General features: G+C 54.5%; 2 protein-coding genes and 1 long non-coding RNA gene across 3 annotated transcripts; 1 reads left to right on the top strand and 2 right to left on the bottom strand.

The window, feature by feature from the left end:
- Position 1: 1 nt before the first annotated feature.
- ALKBH7 (alkB homolog 7) lies at positions 2 to 1,546 on the bottom strand. The gene is made up of 4 exons (XM_006904139.3): positions 1,303 to 1,546; positions 623 to 796; positions 413 to 537; positions 2 to 229 (listed from the first exon to the last, which is right to left on the bottom strand). Exons 1-4 carry the CDS (start codon positions 1,504 to 1,506, stop codon positions 67 to 69), a joined length of 666 nt encoding a protein of 221 aa, XP_006904201.1. The 5' UTR covers positions 1,507 to 1,546; the 3' UTR covers positions 2 to 66.
- A 2,449-nt stretch (positions 1,547 to 3,995) lies between these two features.
- Positions 3,996 to 8,629, bottom strand: CLPP (caseinolytic mitochondrial matrix peptidase proteolytic subunit). The gene is made up of 6 exons (XM_006904138.3): positions 8,336 to 8,629; positions 8,175 to 8,246; positions 7,526 to 7,622; positions 6,526 to 6,713; positions 5,625 to 5,730; positions 3,996 to 4,352 (listed from the first exon to the last, which is right to left on the bottom strand). The coding sequence occupies exons 1-6, from the start codon at positions 8,519 to 8,521 to the stop codon at positions 4,177 to 4,179; spliced, it is 825 nt and encodes a 274-aa protein (XP_006904200.1). The 5' UTR covers positions 8,522 to 8,629; the 3' UTR covers positions 3,996 to 4,176.
- On the top strand, positions 7,629 to 10,744 carry LOC112475808. Its single transcript, XR_003044889.1, has 2 exons — positions 7,629 to 7,800; positions 10,441 to 10,744. It is a non-coding gene; the product is annotated as an uncharacterized LOC112475808 (long non-coding RNA).
- Positions 10,745 to 15,979: the final 5,235 nt, after the last annotated feature.

Here is a 15,979-nt window from a genome sequence, read left to right as displayed (position 1 = left end):
CTTGTCCATTCTCCAACTTTATTCACAAACATGGGCTCTCTGAGAAGCTGGGGGAAGGGCTTGAGGTCAGCCAGCTGGGGGCAGCTGTTGGGGCTCCCCGGGGCCCATCCCCTCAGGGAGGGAGCGGCAGATCACAGAGATGCGTCGGCCCCGAGGAACTCGACGCTCCCCAAAAAAGGACTCTTCGTCTCGAAGGATCTCGTGGGAGAAGTCATAACGGGCTGAGTCTCTGCAACAGAAAACAGAAGCTGTGGCTGGGTGGGGTGAAGGCACCCCTGTTCCAGGCTGAGCATCTGCTGTGTGGGGGATGGTAGCGTTTGCTCTGAGAGCTGAGCGAAAGAAGGTGCTCAAAGTGTTGGGTGGGGGTCCGACCAGTGACTGGTAGGGTGGGGGCTCCTTGGCTGGGCAGTACCTGAGGATGTACAGAGAGCCTGGCTCCAGCAGGAGTTCCAGCCACTCCCCCGGCTTCTGGGTGTGTACTAGCCGCATGACGCTGGGTGACAGCAGGGACAGGCCGGCAATAGTGGCTCCGCAGAACTGAGGGAGCATGGCGGTGGGTCAGGCTCTGGCCTGGTCAGCCCGATCCCCTGCTGGGAGCTCCAAGGTGCTGGCCTCTGCCCACCTTGATGCTGTCCACGTGTGGTTTGATGTAGCCCCGAGGTTCCAGGTCCAGCACGTGCACCGAGGACAGCAGGGTCTGGCCTGGGCCAAAGGCAGCCGCCTGCATACGCTGCAGGATGGCCCGGCTGGCCTCTGACCAGCGCGATTTTTCTGTCTCTCGGAAGCCGTGGATGGCCTGTGTAGAGAGCTCACGTCAAGACTGGAAACTCCCGGGGGAGACAGAAAAACAGGCGCGGAGAAACGGTACAGAGCAAGGGTCCGGTTTCCCCAGCATACCCTTGAGCTCGCCCGCAGCTCACAAACTTGGTCCTATCTAATCCTGGGTCTCAAACCTCGACCCCTGCCGCATCTAGTCTGGCTTGTCCTTTGTATCCACCCAATTCTGTCTCACATTTCGCCCCAAGACTCAGTTCGGTGTCAGTCTCCGCCCTGTACCGGTGACCCTCCCTCATCTCGCTCCACACCCGTTTCTGCCTCCAACCCGGGTCCTGTCCGCCAAGCCGCCCCTCAGTTCCAGGTCCTGCTTTCAGTTATGGCCCTGCCCTCCTCTCCAAAGTGCTCTGCCTGCCGCCGGCGACCCCACGCCTCGAAGCTCCGCCCCCGCCCGCCGCGGCCCCGCCCACCCGGTCCTCGCTCCCGGCCCCGCCCTCTTCCAGCCGCATCCCCAAGCGCCGGCCTCACCGCGTCCCAGTGGTCGTACTCGTAGCGGCGGCGGCGCAGCTCGGGCTCCAGCTCACGGCTCAGTGTCTCCTCTTCGGCCGCGCTCAGGAAGCCGGGCCGCACCACAGCTGCGTCCCGCAGGCGGCTCAGCACGGCCGGGCCCGAGCCTCGCAGCCAGCCCGGCCCGGGCAAGGTCCGCAGCGCCAGCCGCCCGCTCCCGGCCATGGCTAGGGAGCCGCGGAGTGGAGCCGGCGGGGGGCGGGGCAACGCCCCCGCGCCGTGGCCATTGGCTGCGGCCGCGCCGAGTCCCTCCGGCGATTGGCTTCCTTCGGCGTCCCGCCTCTCGCTCAAGGCCGCCGTCGCCCTCGCAAGCTGTTGGCTTCTCGCAGAGCCCGCCTCCTCTGCCGCGCGATTGGGCACCATCCCTCGGGAGTTTAGACTATTGGCTGTCCCGCAAGTCCGTCCTCCTGGGCACTCAGGCAGGATCGGACCTGGGGTCGCTGATCAGGGGGTCGTAGAATTTGGGCCGAGACTGACGTTATGGAGCCGGCCAGGACTAGAGATTAAAGGTAGAGAGCACAGTCAGACTGAGATGAAGGGGCCGGAGGAGTGACGTCAAGGCCAAGTTTGCAGGGTTAGGGATTGTGGCCAAAGGTCAAAGTGAGGTGTCACCCATTTACCCGTCTGTATGGGCCTATTCCCATTCGCAGACAAACAGGCTGGTTTGCATCTTATAAACAAAACAAAAACGAAAAACGCTTCATGGTAGAATTGTCACATCACCATTTTGCAGCCCTCACTGGAATATTTAGCGGATCTGGACAAGGATTCTCATAGGCTCCTAACGTCAGGAAAAGAGGGACAACTGTGCCTCCTGATGGAAGTACATACCCCCAACCAAGAGGTCGCTTGCCAAAAGGTGGAACCTGAATCCAATCAGATATCTCTAGGTTTATACACCAAGTTACGGGAAACAGCAAGGACAGATGTTACCTACCTCCTTTCCTGCCCCGGTCATCAAAATCCAGACTGAACGTCCACAAGGCATTCATTTGTTTTTCTAACAAATGAATTTCAAGGAAAGAGACTAAAGAAAAAGAGAGCTATTGAGAGACTGAGAGATCTATCAACTAGTTGCAATGTATGCACTTTGTTTAGATCCTGATTTGAACAAACTAAAAAAATAAAGACAACAGGGGAAATTTGGACATGGGTTGAATATTTGACCATAGTAAGTATTGTAATTTTTTTTTTTTTAGTTTAAAATGGTATTGTGGCTTTAGAGATTCCTTGTCCTACTAGAAATACATACTTGAGATATTTACAGATGTAATGAAAATTGGGATTTGCTTTAACGTAATCTAGGGCCGCTGGGGGCCGGGGAGGGATGAATCAGTTGGCTGCAAACTGGTAATTGTTGAATTGGTGTGATGGGTACATGAGGCCTCATTGGCCTATATTTTCTATTTTTGTGTATATTTAAAATTGTCCAGAATGAAAAGTTCAGTCAAATGTAGCCAATGAAGATAGCCAAATTAAAGTCTAAATTTGAAGAAACAAAAAATTTTTTTGTTTCTTCAGTTCTCCCTCCACCCCACCCCCTTGTTCTCTGTTCTCCTTTACAGCAAAATTCCTCGAAAGACTTGTCTAGCTCCAATATTTTCTGGCATATTCTTTATGGGTCCACTCCAAACTGGTGTTTGACCCCCATGGCACCGAGACTGCTGTTTGCTGCTCGTGACTTCCACGATGCCAAATCCGATTCAGTTCTCAGCCTGATCACTAATTCGACAAGCTTGTCTCCAGCCCTGAACTAGACTTACCCATGCCCTGGGATGTCTGAGGCACATCCAGCAATGAACATAAGATGTCCCCAATCAGCTTCTGATTCTGGCCCCCAAACCTGCTCTTCCCCACAGCCTTCCCATTTCGGTTAAAGGCTCTCCGTCTTTCTAGCTGTTCTGGGCCATTCCCTTGGAGTTTATGAAGATTAAGTTCTCAAATCTCACATCCTGTCAGCCTTGCCTTTAAAACCGGGCTGGAATCTGACTTCTCACTGCCAGCCGGGCTGGCAGCCTTCGTCTGGACCGTCGGGTCTCCTGACTGGCTTCCAGGTTTCTGAGCTTGCTGCACTCCCCACTTCTCATCCTTCTTTTTGTTCCTTCTTGTCAAAATCCTCTGTGGTTCCCCCTCCCTCCTTGCTAAGACCTACCAGGCCTTTCGAGACCTGTACTCCTCCCCTTTGTCCTGTGATATCCACTCTCCACATCACTTACTCCACTCCAGCCTCGTGGTTCCTCCCAGGTGCCAGGCACAGTCCTGCCTCAGGGCCTTTGTGCTTCCTATGCCCTCTGCCTGGACTGCAGCCCCAAGACATCATGGCTTCCTCCCTCACCCACCTCCTTCAGGTCTTTGCTCAAGGCCTTCACTGGCCACCCCATCTAAAACTCACACACACAATGCATACTTCTTTCCCTGATTTTGTTTTCTAAACTGCCTGCCTCCACAAGAATAAATTCTTTGAGGACAGGGATATTTGTGTTTTCCTCACAATGTGTCGCAGCCTCTAGAACAGTGCCTGGAATGGTGAATGCGCTCAGTCGAGGATGCTAGAGTTAGGGAGGGCAGAGCCTTGGGGTCAGGCCAGAAGCAGGAGACTGGCGAAGTACATCACATATGCATGGTGGGGAGCAGGAAGGGCAGGCACCACAGGAGGGGGGCAAAGACTACAAAGATTTAATTTAAAATCACAGTGTCGCATCCAAGATACCCGCCCTTAGGGGCACCCCCAAATCCAGAGGTCCTCGAGGGCCCGTCCAGGCTCAGCAGTGAGCGGGGGAGGGGTTGCAGCCCCTGCACCTGACCCCTCACTTTCTTCCAGAAGGTGAGGAGCAGTCAGGTGCTCGCTGGGGCAGGTTCTGCTGTCGTTGCCGCCGTCACCACGGGCTCCTTCTGCACCAGCTCAGGCTCGTCCTCACCGTCCTGCGGTGGGTGCACCAGAACCTTGTCTAAGATGCCAAACTCCTGGGCCTCCATGGGGCTCATGTAGCGATCTCTCTCCATGGCCGACTCTGCGGGTGGGGATGGGGGTGCGGAGGGGAGACAGAGCAGAGACCTGGGCTGGGTTTGGGTCCCTTTCTGCCACTTCTTCCCTGTGTGACCCTGGCGGTCCCCCTTGTGCCTCAGTTTCCCCATTGCTAAAATTCCTATTTCGATTTTTATTTTTTCACTTGTTATCGATGGGCATGGATCATAAGTGAATAATGTGATGAATTTCCGCTGACCACACGCACATGGCCAGCGCCCAGATCAAGAAATGGGACACTGCCAGACCCCGCTAAGACACATTTCCTGTCACTAACTCCTCCTGCCCGAGAGGAACCACTCTCCTAACAGTGGCCTACCGGCACTGATTAGTGGTGCCTGTTTGTCCTTGACCCACGTCGCGTCACAGCGCTACCGTCTTTTCCACTGAGCAGCAGGCTTCTGAGTTTCGCCCGGGGCTGTCGCTGGGCCGTTCCCTCATCCCACTGTGCGAGCGAGCCCCCAGTGACGCGCGCACTCCGTCGCCGTGGACGCCTGCGAGTTTTCCCGTTTTCTCGCTTGGCGCCTGCATGAACAGGACTGCGTTCCCAGTGGACGTGAGCGCTCAGTCCTCTGTTCCGAGCAGAGGAACCCCGCATCTTTCCGCAGGTTTGGCCTCAGCCGGCAGTGGCCGACAGCGGAGGTGGGGGGCTGCAGGCCAGGGCCTCGGTGGCTACGCAGTTTCACTCCGGCCAGCGCGGTCAGCATTCCCGCTGCCCCGCGTCCTCTCGGCCTTAGTCCGGTCGGTATCTCCTGTATTAGCCGTTCTGGTGGACTGAAGCGGTATCTCACTGTGGCTTTAATTTGCCTCTCCCTCATAACTCATGATGTCATGATTAGATAGCATCACTGAAGATGGTGAGCATCTTTTCTTGTGTTTCTTGGCCACTTGGAAAGTTTTGTTGAAGACCCTGCTCACATCTTTTGACCTATCTCAACGAAGTTTTTGTGAAGATTCTGTAAATTGATCTTTTTAAACTGCTTACAACAGGGGTTCTCAACTGGGAGGGAGTCTATGCCACAGAGGACACTGGGCAATGTCTGGCGACTGTTTTGGCTGTTGTAATTGGAGGGTGCTGGCATCGAGTGAGTGGCAGCCAGGGATGCTGCTTAGCACCCTACAAGGTACGGGATGGCCCGGAGTGTCAACAGTGCCGAGGTAGCGAGGCCTGGCTTAGCATAAGGCCTGACTCTTATGTCTGTGTTGGTTCAAATAAAGGGGAGCAGCTGGGGATCGCCTGGGGCAGGGGCACACTCACCGATCACCTGCAGGCTCTGCTTGGTGTGTTTGGCATAGATGCTGTAGAGCTGCTTCTTGAGTTTCATGATCTCTTCTGCCTGAATGGCGATGTCTGTGGCTTGGCCCTGGGGGACGTCCCAAGAGGGAGAAGGTTGGAACCATGTCAGCCACTAACGGGGGGCGGGGGGGGGGTGGCGCTGGAGATGGGTCTCGAGAGCCCCCTCTGGACTTCAGACTGCCAGTGTCCAGGCAGGTGGGACAGGGCTGTGCGAGTCCCTCTACATCTTGCTTCGTCCTCACCACCACCAGGAAGGCTTCCTGGATTAAATATATTTTCTTATTTTCTGTATCTGGGCCTCACTGACCCAGATAAATGGTCCCTCTCAGGGCTAGCTAATTCCTAGAGATAGCACGCAGCTCACCCATGAGCACACCAGCCAGCCCAAAGCCCACACTGCTACCACCTCCTCGAGGGACTCTGGGCCACTGTCCCCACTGTCCCCCTGCCCATCGCCCAGGGCCAGGTGTCAGACAACTGGGCGCAGCTCTCACACCCAGAGCTCAGTGCGATTATTCAAATTAGACAACCTGAAGCCTTTTGCATTTTGACTGGCTAGTTTTTTTCCCCACAGAAACTACAAGAAAGGCTCTTGCCACATTTTCCCCCTGCTCCCTCTGCCTCTTGAGCAGCCCTGGAGCTTTCCCGTGTGGCCCTGCCATGGCCTGGCTGCCCCCTCTTCTTGGAAACTGTGAGTGACAAACTATCTTTTCAGTGGTGAGTGTCATCTGTTGACCTCACTACACCTGCATAATAAACCCTACACTTTAGAACACTAACACCCCCCCAACTCCTGCCCAGTCAGTCCTGTCTAGGCCCCCATGCCTCATCCCCGAAGCACGTCCCAGGGCCTGGCACTCACCCGGGCACCCCCGGACGGCTGGTGGATCATGATGCGTGAGTTGGGGAGCGAGTGGCGCATGCCTGGGGTGCCAGCAGCGAGAAGCAGGGAGCCCATGCTGGCGGCCTGGCCCACGCACCACGTGCAAATGGGGTTCAGGATGTACTGCATTGTGTCGTAGATGGCCAGGCCCGAGGTCACCATGCCACCTGTGGGCAGAGGCATGAGTGAGGGGCTGGGCCAGCTCTCCTACCATCCTTTCCCTATTGCGGCCCTTTAAAGCAGGGATCTGCAAACACCTCCGGGGGTTGGGAGGTGACAGAAACAGGTGACACAGGTGGGGGGTGGGGGGGTGGGCAAAATTAAAGTGCTTGCTCCAGAGTGAGCTGACTGTTGCCACACGTGTACGTGGGCCCAGCGGGACCACACCTGTCAAATTTTCAAGAGATACTAGAAAGCATGAGATATGGCGGCTAAGGTGAAGCCTGGAGGCAGCAGCCTGCCTGAGTCTGAACCCCAGCCAGGCGGCTTATCATCTGTGTGGCCTTGGACAAGTTACCCGGCCTCTCGGAGCTACATGTCTCCTTGTGGACTGTGGTAACTAAATAGTACCTACCAGGTGAGGTTGCAGTGAGGCCCAAATCAATGAAATGTGTATAAAGTGCTTAGAAAAGCATTTGACACAGTAAGCACTTGATCAGGACTGGCTATTGTTTGGGGGCGGGGGGCGTGTGGAGATGGAATCTACCAATTTGAAGATGTCGATAACTCGATCAGGTTGTGTGTGTGACTGAAGAGGCAAGTTCAGCAGAAGGGTTGTGAACCTGGGCTTAAAGCAAGGAATAGGCAGTTTTTGGAGGGTTCAAGACATTGTTGGGATTCTGAAGGAAGCTCCGGACCGTTTCTCCAGAGAGAGAACATCCTTGATGGGGTGGCGTGGGGGTGGGAGTCTCGGTCCTTGAGTCACTCAGTGCCTCCAAGGGGAGCCCCTCACGCTCAGGGAGGCCCGCTCCCCGCTCACCAGGGCTGTTGATGTACATGTGGATGGGCTTCTTGTTGCTTTCGGACTGCAGGAACAGCAGCTGTGCGATAACCAGGCTGGCCACGCCATCATCGATCTGCAAGTGGCGGAGGGCAGAGTAGGGAATGTTTTCAGATGCGAGGTGGGGAGAGGGCCAAGGAGGCCATTATGGGGTGGCTGCGGATGAGTCAGGGAACCAGGATGGCGGTCAGAGCCCAAGTAAGACGAGTCGAGAAGAATTCGGGATCCAGGAGATGTTTGGCGCACAGGAAGGGGTACTTGGTGGGCTTAGGGCACGGGAAGGGAAGGGGTCTGGGGGGTCGGGGAGACGGACTGGAGCCCAGGAATGGGAGGAGATCATAAATCAGGGAGAGAGTCAGATCAGGAAGGGAGAAGAGGGTTTGAAGGAGGGTACTGGGGACCAGGAGGGGGGTCAGAAGCTTATATGCCCAGTAAGGGGACCAGGAGGGGGACCAGGAGGGGGGTCAGAAGCTTATATGCCCAGTAAGGGGAGTGTCAGGTTGGGACTAGAGCGGAGCCTAGGGACGAAAGTCAAGCGGGAGAGATCACGGGGCCGAGGGAGTTCGAGGAGGAGGGGCGCATGGGGTCCAGGCAGGCGCAGGGAAGGATGGGGGCGCAGGGCGCTTACCGGACCCATGACACACACGATGCGTTCCCGCAGCAGCCGCGAGTAGATGTCATAGGCGCGCTCGCCGCGACCCTGGGGGAGAAAAATGTGAGTGAAGATCAGGGGCCGGCGGTGCCCCCAGCCCAGAGCCCTCGAGCCGTGTCCCGGGACGGCCGCCGTACCGTCTGCTCCACCACGATGGGAATGAGCGGGATGGCGCGGGCCGCCGTAGCGTGCAGGCTCCGCTGCAGGACCAGGCCAGTCTTGGGCGTCCGCTGAGGGGAAAGGCGGGAGGCGAGGCGAGGTCCCAACGCGGGGCACCTGCCTGTCGCCACCCGGGTCCCCCCGACCAATATTCCGGGCCACATCCCGCTGCTCGTCCGCCCGGCTTCCGTCCGATGACGGAACTACAACTCCCGGCGTGCTTTGCACCCACGGCGCGTGTGCACCAGCCCGCCCACTTCCGGGAAGCTGGGCGGGCACGTTCAGGGACGGGCGCGGAGTCGGGGAGGAAGGGGCGGAGCCGGGAGGAAGGGGCGGAGCCGGGAGGAAGGGGCGGAGCCGGGAGGAAGGGGCGGAGCCGGGAGGAAGGGGCGGAGCCGGGAGGAAGGGGCGGAGCCGGGAGGAAGGGGCGGAGCCGGGAGGAAGGGGCGGAGCCGGGAGGAAGGGGCGGAGCCGGGAGGAAGGGGCGGAGCCGGGAGGAAGGGGCGGAGCCGGGAGGAAGGGGCGGAGCCGGGAGGAAGGGGCGGAGCCGGGAGGAAGGGGCGGAGCCGGGAGGAAGGGGCGGAGCCGGGAGGAAGGGGCGGAGCCGGGAGGAAGGGGCGCGCGGGCGGAGCTGGTCCGCCCTTGGAGTCTCTCTTGAGTCGAGTCCCTTTTCCGACGAATTCGTCATAATTTAACGCTCTTCGTTACCTATTTGAAAAAACAGCGTCGTTGTGCTCACTGGGCCCCGGCCTCAGAGAGCTTCCGACTCCTACCGAGACCTTCCCGTTCGTCTGTGGTCACGTGTGGGATACCGGGCCGTGGGAACCCAAGCGTGGGCCCTAGCGCTGACCGACTGTGTGCTCTTAGATCCATTGCTTAACCCTTCGGGGTCTGAAGTTTCTCATCTGGAGACGGCAGTGGTTAAACCAGTCTCACAGGGCTGGATTTAAGGATACCTGTTGCAATCTTGGCTCCACTACTTAACTGGTTGTGTGTCCTTGAGCCTCAGTTTCCCATCTGTAAAATGAGGATTATGACAGTAACCTAGTTCTAGGGTCGTTGTGCCTGAGGTCCTCAAAATGAGGCCTGGAACGCAGTAAGAGCTGTTTGTCTTAGCTGTTGACGTGCGTTAGTTATTGATGTAGTAGATCAGGAACCACAGGGTTCCAAGAAGTCCTCCCAAACGAAGGTTCATTCGAAGTGGGTTTCCATGCAAAAGCAGGAGTTCACAGGCAGACGGTGACTGGTGCTGGACTCTAAACGCCATGCTGGGTGCCCTAGATAAGGATAGTTTTGTGCCCTCCATGCCTCCATCCCAGTGTGGTGGGGAGATAAAACAGGACAGACACTTCCCACCTTACGGACTCTGGGGCAAAACCGAAGGAAGGACATGGAAGTGGAAGAGTTTGTCTGCACTGCTGGCAGAAGGCCCAGATCTAGGCCTCGCTGGTGGGGGTCGGCGGGTGGGGGTAGCTGGCATTTGGGCAGTGGGAGTGGTGTTTCCCCAGCGAAGACTGAGGAGGTGGTGGGCAGCTTGGGTGGCCTAGTTTCTGCTGTGAGTCAGGTGGGCGGCCCTGCCCAGCCCATTCCCTTAGGGCCTGAGCTCTGACCCTGACCTGGGAAGAAGGCCCATCAGTTGTCACCACCCCTGCATCCCTCCCCTCAACACTTCTCCACACTCCCTGCCCTCTCTACCTCCTCAAAGATGCCCAGTTCCAACCTGCCTCCTAACCTTTGCCGTGTCCTCTTCCTGAATCTCCACTCAAATGTCGCCTCCTTAGAAAAGACTTTCCTCATCTCCCTGACTATTCCAGACATGCTCTGGAGCATTTGCCTTGCTTTGTTGGCTGAAACAATTCCATCGATTCATTTGTTTCCTCTTCATTGTCTGTAGAGGCGACCTCCGTGAGGTCAGAGGCTCTGTGGTCTTATTCGGCTCTGTGGCCCTGGGAACACTGTTTATCAAAACTTTTTGATTAGGACTCAAGGGGAAATACCATTTTATAAAATGGTATTTATCTTTACTATGAGTAATGTCTTCTGATAGTTTCTATTGTATTTTATTCCATTTCGTTCTTATCAGAGTTTCTAGATCTGGGCCCTGTTGACATTCTGCGCTGAATAATTCCTCGTGGGATCGGGGGAGGCTGTCCTGTGTGTCGTAGGCTGTTGAGTGACATCCCTGGTCTCCACCCACTGGACGCCAATAGCATTCCTCCCTCCGTGACAACAACCAGAAACGCCTCGGACTCTGCCAGCTGTCCCCCCAGATGGCAGAATCGCTCCCAGTTGAAGATCACCGACTTAAAGTAGGTAGTGACTTGAAAATGGGAAATAAAAAGTAACTTCTGAACAGTGCCTGGCCCACTGTAGGCACTCCACTAATATTTAATGTTTATTCCTCCAAACTTTGCTTGGGAGATTCTGAATGAATGAATGAATGAATGAATGATTGAAAAGATATGTCTCGGCTCTTGGCTGCAAATCAGCCCATCCTGCCAGCTTTCGGTTATCACGCCACGATCAGAGAGGAGAGGAGAGGAGCTCTGATCAGCGTTCCCTTTCCTAAGATGAGTGTCAAACAGGCCTATGGAATTGATAGGAACTGAAAGTCACAAAAAAGATGTGGGAACGCAGAGGCCTGAAGAGGCCGTGGGTAAGTAGATACTCCCATAGACGGCTCACGTTGCTACGACTTCTCTGGAAACTAAGTTGACACCAAACTTCAAATTTACATAGTCCATTTCTAGTTACTCATTTTAGGAAATGCTCAAAGGTGAGCCCCAAGATATGGCCACCCAACTGTTTATGGCAGAACTGTTTAAAAATCTGTTGTTTTGGGTAGTTATTGCTATGTCACAAAGCGCCCCTACACTTAGGGGCTTATTATTTCCCAGAATTCTGGCCTGGCCTCAGCAGAGTGACTGTTTTCCACGTGGAGTTGCTGGGGCAGGAGCAGCCACGACGCACACTCCTCAGGAGCATGTCCCGAGCCTCGGCTGGGCTGATGGGGCTTTCTCTCTGTGTGTGGCGGTCTTTACTTCTCACATGGAAACTAACTTCCCAGAGAGAGGAAGCAGGAGCTACCTGTCTTCTTAAAACCTTGTGGCCTGCGAGTCACACGGCCAAACCCAAGTTTAAGCGGAGGGAGAGGGGAGTTAGAGTCTTGGTGTGACGAGTGGCGGGGGCACATGATAGAAGGCGTCGATGGTGGCTGTCTTTAGAGACAATCTCCCACACTCACACTAGCAAAATATTAGAAATAAATGTCCGGTAAAAGGAAAAGGAGACGAATGAAGTCAGTCTCTGTGGAATGTAACCGATGTTTATCGAGTGCCTACTCTGGTCCAGGGTCTGTTCGTTCGGTATGACTCTGAGAGAGGGAAGCCCCAAAGTACCAGTGTCTGAGATAAGGTAGAAGGGCCTTTCTCGCTAAGTAACAGTCTGGAGCTTGGCATCCAGGGTGAGCAGAGAGGCTCTGTACCAGGAATTCTCCGGAGACCTCTCCTTTCTGTTCCTACCTCAGCCATCCCTAGGGTAGAGCCCTACTGGTCTGAAAAATCCAAAGTAGAGCTGGCACATTCCAATCCCAAAAACTGGAGAAAGGAAGAGAACAGGCAAAGGGTGCCTGCCGGCTCGTCTTGAAGGAAGGCTGCCACCTCCACCTCCGCTTCCATCCTGCTGGCCAGAACTTAGTCACACGGCCACACTTTATTGTAAAGGAGGCTGGAAAGTTTGTTTGTTCACGCAAGTGATGTTTCCCGAGTACAACACCAGGATACGTCAGGACCGAAACAAAGCAAACGAGCGAGTACGAAGAAAAACAGATAAAAATCTCGGCCTTTATGGAGTTTACCTGCCGTCCCCATGTCCCTCTTCGAGGAGGGACTTGCCACCCAGATGAGGGAAGTATGGTCAGCAGGAGCCTTCGGCTTCCACCTTTAGGGTCAGTTTCAGTTCAGAGAGCTACCATGCTCAAAGTCCCAGGCAGCCCCTAGCCAGTGCCTAGGCAGAGGAATAGCGTCCGGCATTTCTGACTTGACAGGTGACACCGATGTCAGTATTCACTGCAGTCCCCCACCAGTTGACCAGGCTTTGTCCAGCCTGAATCACAGTTCGACTTCAGAGTTCTCTTTGCCCACGCTTTCTTCCTCTCACCGTGTCAATCTTCAATAAACATCATGCACCCAAAGTTGCATCTCACTGTCTGCTTCTGGAGAACCCAACCTGTGACAAAAAAAGGTCACCATTCTTTTTTATAGCTGTGTAGCATCCATTAGACAGAAGACCCATCATTTATATAGGCCATCCTTTGTTGATGGATGTCTTTATTGTGATGAAAGATTTTTTTTCTCTTGTCAGATTTGACTTCTATTTTTTAATTTTTTTCCAGTCGGGGCTAGAGTTTATTTCTGCCAGAGCTGGAGGCTGGGAGGGCCGGGGAGACTCCTCCAGCCCCATAGGGACGCCAACCAAACTGTGATCACACAAGAGCAGATTTGTCTTTTAAAGGGACTCCTGTGCCTTGGAGAGCCCTGGGCTCAGTCCTTGGTCTCCTTTATCCACACCCCCTCGGTAATCTCATCTGGTCTGCTGGCTTTACATACCTGTGTGCCTGGGTGCCGCCCAGGTTTATCTCTCTCATCCAGGTATGTCAACCCCAGACCTCCCTCCCTCACGTCTCCCCTCGGATGTCTAATTAGGCACCTCAAAATGAACATGTTCGAAATAAATCGGTGATCCTATCCCCCAGCCTGTGCATCCGTCCTCCATCCTCCCACTTGCTCATACTGAACAACGTGGAGTCATCCTTGATTTCTCGCTTTTCATAGAACCTGAAATCCAAACTTTTGGATAATCCGGTTGACTCAGCCTTCCAAGTTAACTCAGACCTCAGCCCCTTTTCACCAGTCCGTGATGCCTCCCTGACTTGAGCCACCATCTCTCGTCTGGGCAATTGCAGTCACCTCCGCCCATCTGTCCCTGCTTCCACCCCTGCTGCTATATTCTCGCAGCAGCCAGAGGAATTCTTTTAAAACTTAACCGAGTCCATGTTATTCTTCTTAGAACCGTCCTGTGACTCCCTGCCACACTCGCCTCAAGTCCTAATAACAGTCTGCAATGCTATAAACAGTCTGATAGGATGCCCCCTCTTGCCCCGTGGTGGTTGGACTTTACCTCCTCCCACTCTGTCCCTCGCTCACTCCGCTGAGGCCACTCTGGCCTCCTTGCTGTTCCGCTCACTCATCGGTCACACGCCGGCCTCAGGACCTTTGCACTGGCTTTCTCCTCTGCCCGGAATGCTCGTCCCTCAGATGCCCACACGGCTCCCTCCTCGCCTTCATTATGGCCATACTCATTATCATCTTCTGACACCCCTGTTTAAAACCACAGCCCCCACTGTTTCCCTGCTTTATTTTTCTCTATAAAACATCGGCACCGCGCCTCCCTACTCAGAATACGCTTTACAGACCAGCAGCATTAGCATCACCTGGCATCTCGTTAATAACACAGACTCTTAGGCTCCACCCAGATGTGCCGAATCAGAATTTGCAGGCGCGCAAGATCCCCAGGTGATCCGTATGCACACTGCAGTTCGAGAAGCACTCCCGTATTATATACTCACTGCTTATTTGTCTGTCGTCTGTCTCCTCTACTGAAGAGGAAGCTCACTAGAGCAAGACCTTTTCTCTACTTTTTCACTCCTATACTTTAGCACCTAGAACAGCGTTCAGCACATTGTAGGCGCTCAGTAAACACTGAATCCGTGAAGGAATGGCTGATGGATGGATGACGGGCGTGCCAGGCAATGGCGGAGGCAGAGTGTGACGATCAGGGTTTTGGTTGAAAGCAACAAAAATTGTCTTAAGCCAAAAGAGAACCTTGTAGACACTAGAGGTTCTCCAGCTTGGGTGGGGGCTGGAAGACCCGCCTTGGAAAAAATAGGCAAAACGTTCTAGAGACTGCGCATTAGGGACAATTTGGCACCTCTGGACAGCACTGCCACCATGCTGGACACCGCTACAGACGATGAAGTCCCCACCCCCAAAAGAAATGGTTTGGATTTTGAAAAGCCAAAAATGATGACAACCAAAAATATGGCCAGTATTGTCTGCAAAGGGGAACCAGCGACAGAGCAGGCATAGCCATATGGAGGAGAAATGTGGGGGCAGCTAGCGTGAGGGGCCACGTAGGGGGGGAGTTGGGTTTGTGAAACGTTCAGAAGGTAGAACACAGGGTTTTCAGACTGCGGGACAAATTCTTCTCCAAAGTCATGCTTCTCCTTTGTAGCAGTTATTGTCACCTAACAAATCACCCCATAATTTAGTGGCTTAAGACTATAACATTAAATATTAACAATAACAATACATTATCATCTCATACAGTTTCTGTGGGTCTGGGGTCCAGGGGCAGCTTAGGCTAGGTGTTCTGACTTAGGGTCTTTCATAAAGTTGGAGTCAAAATGTCAGCCAGGGCTGGCATCCCGTCTAAAGGCTTAACGTGAGTTGAAGGGTGCGCTTCTAAGACGGCTCGTTCGCGTGCCTGGCAGGTTGGAGGCTGGGCAGGTTGGAGGCTCGCTGTCATCAGGAGGCTTCAGCTCTTCTCCGCATGGACCTCTGGATTAATCGTGTGTCCTCACAACATGGCAGCCAGCTCGTCCCTACGGCAAGTGATTCAAGATGGCAGAGCGGAAGCGGTAATGTCTTATACGACCCAGCTTTGGAAGTCACATGCTGTCACTTCCACACTATCCCAGTGGTCACGTGATTCAGTGTGGGACAGGGGACTACACAGGGGCTGAGCACCAAGCGAGGCCATCTTGGAGGGTGGTCACCACGCCCTTCCACCGAAGGACCACACTTCCCAGCGCCACTTGCATCTGGCGAGCCATGTGATGAGTTTTCACCAGCGGAAATGATGTGCGACCCCTCCAAACCACGGGGTTGGGAAGCCAGTGCGACTTTCCACTCCCTGCTTCCACCGCCTCTGGCAGCTGAATGCGTGGTAAAGACGGTGGAATCGTAGAAGATGCCTGGGAAGGGAGTCACCTGCCAATTAGGACACTCATTTTGGATTTTAGTGAGCAGCAAAATTCCATCGTGTTTGAGTCATCAAATATTTTGGGGTTTGTTCATTGCGGCGCCTGGTATTATCTAATTAATTCAGGAATGGACTGAATATGGGGGGTGATGCAGAATGTGAAGATTTCTGGCTGGAGCCATTGGGTGCATGGAGGTGTCTTTTACCAAGATGGGAACATAGGTTTGGGCAGAAGATGCTGAATGACTTTAGGGCAGGGTTTCTCAACCTTGGCACCACGGATATTTGGGGTTGCATAGTTCTTTGTTGTGGGGGGGCTGTCCTGTGCATTGTAGGGTGTTGAGCAGCATCTGGCCTCTACCCATGAGATGCCAGTAGGGGTGACTGCATCAGCCAAGAATGTCTCTAGTCGTTGCCCGCTGTCCCTGTTGAGAACCGCTGGGTTAGGTGCGTTTGGGTGGCCTGTGGATATCCACGTGGAGATTTTCAGGCGGCTGGCGGTTCTATAATTCTGAGTCTCAGGGAACATGGGAGTAGGTGAGATCTACCCTCTGCACCCCACCCCACGAGTGGGTTGGGGT

Source organism: Pteropus alecto, unplaced genomic scaffold, assembly GCF_000325575.1.
Source record: "Pteropus alecto unplaced genomic scaffold, ASM32557v1 scaffold30, whole genome shotgun sequence".
NCBI lineage: Eukaryota > Metazoa > Chordata > Mammalia > Chiroptera > Pteropodidae > Pteropus > Pteropus alecto.
The sequence above is the reverse complement of the archived record's forward strand: the minus strand, read 5'-3'. Positions and strand labels throughout refer to the sequence as shown.

Coding starts and splice junctions, on each gene's coding strand:
- ALKBH7 (XM_006904139.3), bottom strand. CDS start 1,506: ATGGCCGGGAGCGGGCGGCTGGCGCTGCGGACCTTGCCCGGGCCGGGC. Junction 797..1,302: donor AGTACGACCACTGGGACGCG/GTGAGGCCGGCG, acceptor CTCTCTACACAG/GCCATCCACGGCTTCCGAGA. Junction 538..622: donor CACACGTGGACAGCATCAAG/GTGGGCAGAGGC, acceptor ATGCTCCCTCAG/TTCTGCGGAGCCACTATTGC.
- CLPP (XM_006904138.3), bottom strand. CDS start 8,521: ATGTGGCCCGGAATATTGGTCGGGGGGACCCGGGTGGCGACAGGCAGG. Junction 5,731..6,525: donor AGCCGTCCGGGGGTGCCCGG/GTGAGTGCCAGG, acceptor GACGTCCCCCAG/GGCCAAGCCACAGACATCGC. Junction 4,353..5,624: donor GCAGAGCCTGCAGGTGATCG/GTGAGTGTGCCC, acceptor CCCCACCCGCAG/AGTCGGCCATGGAGAGAGAT.